At 38.7% G+C, this 11445-nt stretch overlaps 1 protein-coding gene across 2 annotated transcripts; it reads left to right on the forward strand.

The window, feature by feature from the left end:
• The first annotated feature begins 2690 nt into the window (after positions 1-2690).
• LOC129395324 (putative G antigen family E member 3) lies at positions 2691-7926 on the forward strand. Of its 2 annotated transcripts, none has more exons than XM_055106509.1 (5): positions 2691-2948; positions 3867-3958; positions 4448-4556; positions 5303-5428; positions 6686-7926. In XM_055106509.1, exons 2-5 carry the CDS (start codon positions 3875-3877, stop codon positions 6700-6702), a joined length of 336 nt encoding a protein of 111 aa, XP_054962484.1. In that variant the 5' UTR covers positions 2691-2948; positions 3867-3874; the 3' UTR covers positions 6703-7926. The 2 variants fall into 2 exon arrangements, with proteins under 2 accessions (XP_054962484.1, XP_054962485.1); XM_055106510.1 differs by having other exon boundaries at positions 3853-3958; positions 6686-6807.
• Positions 7927-11445: the final 3519 nt, after the last annotated feature.

Below are 11445 nucleotides of genomic sequence, written 5' to 3' on the forward strand. Positions count from 1 at the left end.
TTTTTTTCCTCTACTATGTCACCAGCATCTGTTATTTTATTGTATTTTTTTACTTTTTAATAATAGCCGTCCTGACTGGTGTGAGATGATATCTCATTGTGGTTTGAATTGCATTTCTCCAATGATCAGTGACTTTGAACTTTATTTCATGTGCTTGTTGGCCGCGTGCACGTCTTCCTTTGAAAGTGTCTGTTCATGTCCTTGGCGCACTTTTTAATGGTATGGATTGTTTTGTTTTGTTTTGTTTATTGACATGCAGTCTCGGTCTGTTGCCCAGGCTGGAGTGCAGTGGCACGATCTCCACTCACTATAACCTCCACTTCCCAGGTTCAAGCTATTCTGCTGCCTCAGCTATGCTAGTATCTGGGATTACAGGTGTGCACCACCTCGCACAGCTAATTTTTGTATTTTATGATAGAGCCAGGGTTTTCCATCTTGGCCAGGCTGGTCTTGAAATCCTGGCCTCCAGTGATCTGCGCATCTTGGCCTCACAAAGTGCTGGGATTACAGGTGTGCACCACCTCGCACAGCTAATTTTTGTATTTTATGGTAGAGCCAGGGTTTTCCATCTTGGCCAGGCTGATCTTGAAATCCTGGCCTCCAGTGATCTGCCCATCTTGGCCTCACAAAGTGCTGGAATTACAGGTGTGAGGCACCACGCATGGCGTGTCATTTTAGTGTTTTTTGTTTGTTTGTTTGTATTTTGGTAAATTTCTTTAAGTTCTTTATAGATGCTGGATACAAAACCTTAGACAGATGCATAGTTTGCAAACATTTTCTTCCATTCTGTGTGTTGGTTGTTGTCTCTGTGGATAGTTTTTTTTTTTTTTTTTTTTTTTTGCTGTGCAGGAGCTCTTTAGTTTAATTAGATCCCATTTGTCAATGTTTGCTTTTGTTGCCATTGCTTTTGGCATCTTCGTTATGAAACCTTTGCCTTTTCCTGTGTCCGGAGTGACGTTGCCTACGTTGTCTTCCAGGGTTTTTACAGATTTGGGTTTTACATTTAAGTTCTTAATCCACCTTTAGTTAATTTTTTTAATAAGAAGTGGTCCAGTTTCAGTCTTTTACATACAGCTAGCCAGTTATCTCAGCACCATTTATTGAATAGGGATTCCTGTCTACGTTGCTTGTTTTTGTCAACTTTGTTGAAGATCAGGTGGTAATAGGTGTGAGGTGTGCAGCATTATTTCTGGGCTGTGTATTCTACTTCATTGGTCTCTGTGACTGTTTTGGTACCGGTACCATGCTATTTGGATTACCGTGGCCTTGTATTATAGTCTGAAGTCAGGTAATATGATGCTTTTGGCTTCATTCTTATTGCTTAGGATTGCCTTGGCTATTTGGGCTCTTTTTTGGTTCCATATGAATTTTAAAGTACTTTTTTTCTAATTCTGTGAGGAATGTCATTGGTACTTTAATAGGAATATCATTGAATGTATGAATTGCTTTGGTCAATTAGGCCATTTTGCCAGTATTGCTTATTCCTGTTCACGAGCATGAAATGTTTTTCCATTTGTTTGTGTCATCTCTGATTTCTTTGAGCAGTGTTTTGTAGTTCTCATAGTAGAGATTGTTCTCCTCCCTCGTTAGCTGTATTCCTAGGTATTTTTTTTTTGTGGCAATTGTGAATGGGATTGTGTTTCTGATTTGGCTCTGCGCTTGAAGGTAGTTGGTGTACAGAAACACTTCTGGTTTTTATACATTAATTTTGTATCTTGAAGCTTTCCTGAAGTTGTTTATAAGATCAAGGAGCTTTTGGGCAGAGATTCTGGGATTTTCTAGGTATAGAATCACATGGTTTCCAAACAGATTGTTTGACTTGTGTGAAAAACATAGTGGAGTAAAAGCAAACACGTGTCAGCAATGGAATGGAAAAATAAAAGTGCCCATGAATAAATTTAATTTGAATGTGAAGAACGAATATGAAGCAAATAACACAATCATTGTGTGGGATATGTTAAAAGACTTGAGGAATTGAGGAGTGGCTTTTTTTTTTTTGATAGAGAGATTCTAAAATAGAAAGATGGCTATTGTCCCAGAGTTAACATGTAATATAAAAATAATAACTAGTGTCTCAACAGGAATATTTTAGCACCTGATCAAATGATTCTGAAGTTCATCTGAAAGACCAACGTGTCAGAATTGATAGAAAAGGAGAAATCAATGAGCGAGGGCAAGCATTATTTCACATTTCAAATATAATTTAAGCTACAGCAATTAAAATAGTGTAGTAGTGGTTCAGGTATAAACAACTCAATGGAAGAAAATTAAAAGAAGAGAGTTACATACAAAATTGAGTGGGGATGTAGGTGATGATAAAAGAGCCATTTCAAAACAGTGGGTGAAACAGGGATTCAACAAATAATGTTGAGTTCCTACCACTTTAATTTTGTCCAGATGGATCAAAGATTTTGAACGTACAATAATGCAACCAAAAACTATGAATGTCTTATATTGGAATGGGTAAGACAATTGCAAGCATGACAGCAAACTCGTGAAGGAGGCAAGAAAATGATTTATGGAAGCATATATAAAACAGATATTAAAATATTTAAGATTTATTTCTATGATGGTGAAGTTTTCTGAAACACATTATTAGAGTAACCTGTGGCTCATATTCTCCAAAGCCACTGGAAGTGAAAGAAAGGGTGGGCGGGGGAAAAAGAAAAGTGCTTTGCAAGTTCATTTTCGTTGTCAGGAGCGCTGGTGGTTTAGGTTCTCCACAGACGCAGGAAAACATCAGTCACGAGGCGAATGTCCCAGTCAGTGTGCATGCTGCACAGACCTGTTGCTGCACTTGTCTGTTGTTACGCATGTCTGTTGCTACACGTGTCTGTTGTTGCGCATGCGCCTTGCTGCCCGCCTTCTGTCCACACACAGCTCTGCAAGGAGAGTGTCTTCATTCTTTCCGCCATCTTGATTCTTTGTCACTGACCGAGACTCAGCCGGTAGGTCCGCAGAGCGGTCTTCCTGGGAATTTAGTTGTGGGTGAATGTGTGGAGGAGCCAGCTGGCTTTGGACAGGTCCTGCGGCACAGTCCGTGGCTTCCGAGGGAAAAGGGCCTCGCGGTCGTCGTCCGGCCCCTCCCAGGTCGGGATGCCACCGTGGGACTTGTCGTCGTGGCTGGGCTGGGACGAGGGACGAGGGAGGAAGGTGGGCCGCAGAGGGGAGGGATCGCGTGAAGATGGGGCGAGTGCTGGGGGTGCTGTTAGAGGTGTCTGAGTCTCGAAAACTCCTGGAACCCTCTGAGAGAGGACAGTTTCCAGACTCCTCGGTAGGGACGCGGGGAAGGGACCGTGTGGTCAGTAAGGAAGGGGCCTGGGAACTGGGAACGCTGTGGGCTGGTGACTGTGGCCCCGAGGTCTGTAGAATGCCTGGCAGAGGTGTCCCGTGAGGAGCATAACGTTCACTCTGTTTCGCAATTTCTCACCTCCGCCATGGACGCCATGGAAGGAATGGGCGAGGCTGTGCTTTCCAACAAGACTTGATTTTGAGAGGGGTGTGGGGGTGAAACGGGCCTAGCAAATCAGAGTGGGACAAAAGCAGTAGTCATTTCAGTTTCAATTCTCTGCCCTTTTTTCCCCCAAATGTCTTCATGATGGAGAGTCTAATTGTGAAACCAAAACGCAGAAATGTCCTCTGTCTTGCTATGGCGTTAAGGGGATTTCTATGCCTCTTCGACTATGATACAAACAAATCTGTCCTTAGTTTGATTGGAAAGCGTGGGTACTTATCAATGCTCTGTGAATTACGTTGAAAATATTTTCAAAATTAAAAAAATACAAATCACCATTTTGCCATGGAATGTTCATATATATAGCTAAGTTCTTATACACTTTTTCCAAATAACAGTATTCTATTTTCAGTGGGAAATATGAGTGAGCATGTGAGAACAAGATCCCAATCCTCAGAAAGAGGAAATGACCAAGAGTCTTCCCAGCCAGTTGGATCTGTGATTGTGAGTCCTTTAACATTTGATGTTTCCTATTAACACAATTTATTTTAAGAAATATTTTTGAGCTAGTGTACACGCACTGATACAGGTGTTCCATGCTGATAAAAAATAATGATGGCATCTCATGAAGGAAACGTTGGTTCAGGAATATTATATTCTGGTGTTACCTGTATGGATATGGATATTTCTCTCTCTCTCTCTCTCTATATATATATATGTGTGTGTGTATATGTATATATGTATATATATGTATATATGTATGTATGTATATATGTACATATGTATGTATGTATATATGTATATATATGTATGTGTGTATGTATGTATGCATGTATATATACATGTATGTATATACGTATGTATGTATGTATATACATATGTATGTATATATATATGTTGGAAAAATGTCTTTAGATTTATGATTTGATGCACATATGCATTTGTGTATTTATATTATTGACTTTTTATTCACACACACACTTACACCCTTAGGTCCAGCAGCCCACTGAGGAAAAACGTCAAGAAGAGCAACCACCAACTGATAATCAGGGTATTGCACCTAGTGGGGAGATTGAAAATGAAGGAGCACCTGCCGTTCAAGGTGAAGGGAGAGTGGAGAATAATGCTTATGGGTGGCGGAGGTATATTTATGCATTATGTTTTATGACATACCAGTTACAGGAGGACAGAAAACATTAGGAAGGAATCTTAAACATTTCCTACTGCTGCTGTGGAGAGGGGTGGAGCAAGGACACATAAAAAGCCACTAAACTTTCCTACCATTTTGACGGAGGCTTTTTATTGATTGGGTATTTGCATGGTTGCCATAAACCTTTGAGTGTTTTCCACAGCTCCCGTATGGTTTGTTCAGCCATTTTCTGTTTTTTTGTTTTGTTTTGTTTTATGTTTCTGTGGAAGAATGGCAGCTTGCAGTTTCCTAGTCTGCCATCTGCGGACATCTCATGTATTTTTTAAGAAACTTTTTAACACACATTTATTAATGCTTCCTCATGCCACGTAATATACTAAGTGCTGGAGAAGTCAGTGCCAAATTTTTGCCTAAAGCTCATAGTCTATTCAGATTGACTCAAACAAATCACTGATTTAATGTGATAAGAATAAGAACAAATGAGTACAAAAGGGACAAGTAAGTTGTCTAGGGCCAGCCTTGGGAAAGGAAAGGGCAATGTTTGAACATCTCTGCTTTCCTGTTTTCCTGGCAGCAGATTCCTGAAATAATTAGCCTACAGGTTTTTACTTCATAATGATGAGGGAATAAATATTATCATTTCCTCGTTCATAGTTCATGTTTTAATTTGTAAACTGATGACCTTTTTATCTTTTAAGAGCCTGACATGGAAGCTTTTCAACAGGAACTGGCTCTGCTTAAGATAGAGGATGAGCCTGGAGATGGTCCTGATGTCAGGGAGGGGACTCTGCCCACTTTTGATCCCACTAAAGTGCTGGAAGCAGGTTTGTTATTCATTTAAGATGCAAACTATATGGTTTCTGTTTTCACAATATTATATTGTGCGTGACACAGAGGTAAAATTACTACTACTTTAATATCATACTCATGTCTAAAGATTCTTTGAAGGTAGTTCAGGCCCCAGATGGCTGCCTTACACACTATCAGAGATAGAGGGCCAGGTGTGGTGGCTCATGCTGTTAATTCCAGCACTTTGGGAGGCCGAGACAGAAAGATCACTTGAGGCCAGGACTTCCAGAGATGGAGAAAAATTGGGTCAAAGCTAATTGGATTACGATATGAAAGATATGAAACATGCTAAGACAGTAGATTTCGAGTGTCTTCACAGCTATGTGAAGCATATATTAATTAGCTTGATGTAGCCATTTCACAATGTGTATATATATTTTAAAGCATCATGTTATACATGATAAATATATACGGTTTTATGTGTCATTTTTTAAAAAAGATACGAAAACGTGTTCTGACTTTTGAATGTAAGTCATTTAAGCAACAGTCAATGATTTTCAAATATTTTTATAGAGGCCTGTTTTTAACAAATATGTAACATGTTTATAATAAGCATTAGTTTATATTTCGATGTTAACTGTGATGTTAATGGCTTAAAGCTAGCATGGGTATTCAGTTTACCATATAAACTGAACTGCTTTTAGGCATGTAAAGAGGCAGGAGTACCGGTGAAAATAGTGACAAATGTTCGCCCTACTTAAAGCAACTACATGATGGCTACACTAGTCCAAAGTAACGTTTTTACACTTTTTCACAAGAGACACAAAACAAATGTAATACTGACTTTTCTATTTCCTTCACTTAGGCCGTTCTAAGCATATTCTATATTCAGAGTGTCATTTCATATCAGACTATTTAAATGATACTTTAAAATATCTTTTTCCCTTAGGATTTTATTTCGTTGAATTTTCATTGAAAGTATATGTGTTTTTTTTTTTGCTTTCCACTTATACATACAAAATAGATTCACTTGATTTAATTCATTCTGAACTTGAACAGTCTCTTCGTTTCCTTATTCTACTAGAAAAAGTGGCATGAATTAAAAATATTGTTAATATGCCTGGAAGTCTACCTTCAGAGTTTATTCAGAGGCTAACTGGCTGTAAGCTAAAGGGTCACTCACCCTCAGGGTTCTGATATTAGTTCATCAACAACGGTAGTTGTATACCTCTAGTGTCATATGAATAAAAATCTGCTGAGTAACGGGCCCTAATTTAATATTTATTTTATAGGTGATGTGCAACCATAGGTTTCAAGCAAGACAAATGAAGACTGAAACCAAGAACGTTATTCTTAATCTGGAAATTTGACCGATAATATTCTCTTAATAAAGTTTTAAGTTTTCTGCAAAGAATCCTTGCACAGTTTTGTTAAATTTATTTCTGGATCTTTAATACTCTTGAGAATTGTATCTTTTTTGAAAGTTTAAATCCTGTATTTGAGATGGTACATAGAGATAAAATGTTGGTACATTGATTTTCTATCATAGATAGATAGGAACCTGGACGCTTTCATAGGGGGATGCCAACAGCTGCACAGATGGAAAAGGCCACCTGGGGCCAGGCATGTCCACCATGGGCTTTCCACCTCCTCGTTTTTAGCACGTGCACAGTAAGAATGAAATGAGCAACATGGAGTAGCTCAGGCTGAGGACCCGCCTGCATAATAAAAGATTAGGTTGGGGGCTGCCAGAGATTCACACCCTATGCAGATGGTACACCTGGTCCTAACTGGTTGTTTGTACCCTATGTAGGTGATCAGATACTACCTCCCCACTAGCTCATCTATAAAAACCACTGCCTTTCACTGCCGGATGGCAACCGTTTTTTCTGGGACCCCTCTCTGTAGTAGAAAGCTGTTCTCTTTGTTTCTCCTATTAACTTTCTGCTCTACACCTCACTCTTGGTGTGCCCATGTCCTTGATTTCCTTGGCTGTGAGACCAAGAACCCTGGATGTTACCCCGGACAGCGAGGCCACTTCAATACTAGCTGTGGGTCTGTGGTATATGGCTTTTATTACATTGAAGTATGTTCCTTCTTTCCCCGGTGTTTCGAGGGTTTGTATCATGATGAAATATTGAGTTTTATTAAATGCTTTTCAGCATCGATCAAAATGACTATATGGTTTGTATCCTTCATTCGGTTGATAATGATTTATCACATACATTAATTTGCATATGTTGAACCATCCTTCCATCCCGGGGATAAATCTCACTTGGTCATGATGATGATTCTTTCTAGCGTATTGTTGAATTTGATTTGCTAGTATTCTGTTGAGGATTTCTGCATCAATATTCATCAGCGGTTTTGCCCTGTAGTTTTCTTTTGCTGATGTGTCTTTGTCTGGTTTTGGTATCAGGGTAATACTGGCCTCATAGAATTAGTTTGGAAGTATTCCCTCCTTCTCTATTTTTCAAAATAGTTTGAGTAGGATTGGTATTAGTCCTTCTTTAAATGTTGGGTAGAATTCATTAGTGAAGCCATCAGGTCTGGCGTTTCTTTACTGGAAGACTTTTATTATGGCTTTGATCTTGTTGCTTGTTACTGGTCTGTTCAGTTTATGGATTTCTTCCTGGTTCAATCTTCGGAGGTTGTATGTATTTAGGATTTAGTCCATTTTTTTCTAGATTTTCCAATTTATAGGCATGGAGTTTCTCATAGGAGCCAGTTATGATCCTTTGAATTTTTGCAGCATCAGTTTCGTAATGTGTCCTTTTTTATTTCTTTTTCTTTTTTTTTTTCTCGAGACAGTCTCCTTTTATCGCCAGACTGGAATGCAATGGCACAGTCTCAGCTCACTAGAACCTCCACCTCCAGGGTTCAAGCAATTCTCTTGCCTCAGCCACCCTAGTAGCTGGGATTACAGGCGCCTACCACCACGCGTGGTTAATTTTTTGTATTTTTAGTGGAGTTGGAGTTTTGCCATGTTGGCCAGGTTGGTCTTGAGGTCCTGGCCTCAAGTGATCCACCTGCCTCAGCCTCTCAAATCCTTTTTCATTTCTGATTTTATTTATTTGGGTTTCTCTCTTTTTTTCTTAGTTTGGCTAATGGTTTGTCAATTTTGGTTAACTTATTAAAAAAACAACTTTTTGTGTTACTGCTCTTTTGTAGGGGTTTTTCATTTCAATTTCATTTATTTCTGCTGGGATCTTTATTATTTCTTCTAATTTTTGGTTTGGTTTGCTCTTTCTTTGCAGCTCTTTAAGATGCATCATTAAATTGTTTATTTGAAGTTTTTACCTGTTTTGTTGTAGGCACTTATAGCTATAAACCTCTTTCCGAGTACTGCTTTTGCTGTATCCCATCGTTTTGGTATGTTGTGTCTCCATTATCATTTGTTTCAACAACATTTTAAATTTCCTTCTTAGCTTCTTCATTGACCCATTATTCATTCAGGAGCAGATTATTCAGTTTTCATGTATTTGTATAGTTTCCAAAATTCCTCTTGTTATTAATTTCTAGTTTTATGGCATTGTGGTCTGATAAGATCCATGATATTATTTCAGGTTTTTTTTTTTGAATGTTTTGAGACCTAACATATGGTCTTGTCCTTAAGAATGATCCACGTGCTGAGGAAAAGAACGTGTATTCTGTAGTCGTTGGATTAAATGTTCTGTAAATATCTATTAGATCCATGTGTGTGTAGTGCAGATTAACTCTATTTTTGTTGTTGTTGTTGTTGTTGTTGAGTTTCTGTCTGGCAGATCTGTCCAATACTGAATGTGGGTTGCTGAAGTCTCCATCTATTATTTTATTGGGGGCTATCTCTCTCTTTAGCTCTTATAGAATTTGTTTTATATATCTGCGTGCTCAAGTGTTGGGTGCATATATATTTAAAATTGTTAATATCCTTTGGATGAATTGACCCCTTTATTATTATATAGTGACCTTTAGTCTCTTCTCAAAGATTTTGTTTTGAAATCTATTTTTTTCTTATTCTTTTTGTATCTTTTAAGTTCAGGCATACATGTGGTGCAGGTTTGTTATACAGGTGAACTTGTGTCATGGGGGTTTGTTGTACAGATTATTTTGTCGCCCAGGTATTAAGCCTGGTACTCATGAGCTATTTTTCCTGATCCTCTCCCTCCTCCCATCCTCCACTCTTTGGTGGGCCCCAGTGTCTGTTGTTCTCCTCTGTGTGTTTATTTTTTCCCATTTATAGCTTCCACTTATAAGTGAGAACATGCAGTATTTAGTTTTCTGTTCATGCATTACTTTGCTAAGTATAATGACCTCCAGCTCCATCCATGTTCTGGCCACGGAGATAATGTCATTTCGTTTTTATGGCTGCATCCTATTCCATGGTATATGTGTACTCCATTTTCTTTATCCAGTCTACCATCGATGGGCTTTTTGGTTGATTCCATATCTTTGGTATTGTGAATAGTGCTGCAGTGAACATATGCGTACATGGGTCTTTATGATAGAACAGTTTATATCCCTTTGGCTGTATACCCAGTAATGGGATTGCTTGGATGGAATGGTAGTTTTGCTTTTAGGTCTCTGGGGAATCAGCACACTGTTTCCTACAATGGTTGAACTAATTTAACTTCTACCAACAGTGAATAAGTGTTTTTCTCCACAATGTCACCAGCATCTGTTATTTTGTTCTATTTTAGTTTTTTTACTTTTTAATAATAGCCATTCTGACTGGTGTGAGATATGTCATTGTGATTTGAATTGCACTTCTCCAATGATCAGTGGCTTTGAAAGCTAATTTTGTATTTTGTTGGTTTAAAGTCTGTTTTATCAGAGACTAGGATTGCAACTCCAGCTTTTTTTTTTTCTGCTTTTCATTTACTTGGTCAGTATTCCTCCATCCCTTTATTTTGAGCCTGTGTGTCCTTTGCACGTGTGATGGGTCTTCTGTATCTGTCACACCGATGGGTCTTGACTTTTTATCCAATGTGCCAGTCTGTGTGTTTTAATTGGGTGTTTATCCCACTTACATTTAAGATTAATATTGTTATGTGTGAATTTGATTCTGTCATCATGATGCTAGCTGGTTATTTTGCACATTAGTTGATGCAGTATCTTCATAGTGTCGTTTGTCTTCATTTTTTTGTTTGTTTTTGCAGTGGCTGGTGCTGCTTTCTCCTTTTCATATTTAGTGCTTTCTTCAGGAGCTCTTGTAAGGCAGGCCTGACGGTGACAAAATCCCTCAGCATTTGCTGTTCTGGAAAGGATTTTGTTTCTCCTTCCCTTACGAAGCTTAGTTTGGCCGGATATGAAATTCTGGGTTGAAAATTCTGTCTTTAGGCTGAGACAATGGAGTTTTCTAGATATGCAATCATGTCGTCTGCAAACAGGGACAAGTTGACTTCCTCTTTTCCTAATTGAATACCCTTTATTTCCTTCTCCTGCCTAATTGCCCTGGCCAGAACTTCCAACACTGTGTTGAATAGGAGTGGTGAGAGAGGGCATCCCTGTCTTGTGCCAGTTTTCAAAGGGAATGCTTCCAGTTTTTGCCCATTCAGTATGATATTGGCTGTGGGTTTGTCATAGATAGCTCTTATTATTTTGAGATACGTCCCATCAATACCTAATTTATTGAGAGTTTTTAGCATGAAGCGTTGTTGAATTTTGTCAAAGGCCTTTTCTGCATCTATTGAGATAATCATGTGGTTTTTGTTGTTGGTTCTGTTTATATGCTGGATTACATTTATTGATTTGCATATATTGACCCAGCCTTGCATCCCAGGGATGAAGCCCACTTGATCATGGTGGATAAGCTTTTTGATGTGCTGCTGGATTTGGTTTGCCAGTATTTTCTTGAGGATTTTTGCATCAATGTTCATCAAGGATATTGGTCTAAAATTCTCTTTTTTGGTTGTGTCTCTGCCAGGCTTTGGTATCAGGATGATGCTGGCCTCATAAAATGAGTTAGGGAGGATTCCCTCTTTTTCTATTGATTGGAATAGTTTCAGAAGGGATGGTACCAGTTCCTCCTTGTACCTCTGGTAGAATTCGGCTGTGAATCCATCTGGTCCTG

The sequence above is a fragment of the Pan paniscus genome, chromosome X (assembly GCF_029289425.2).
Source record: "Pan paniscus chromosome X, NHGRI_mPanPan1-v2.0_pri, whole genome shotgun sequence".
NCBI classification, from domain to species: Eukaryota; Metazoa; Chordata; class Mammalia; order Primates; family Hominidae; genus Pan; species Pan paniscus.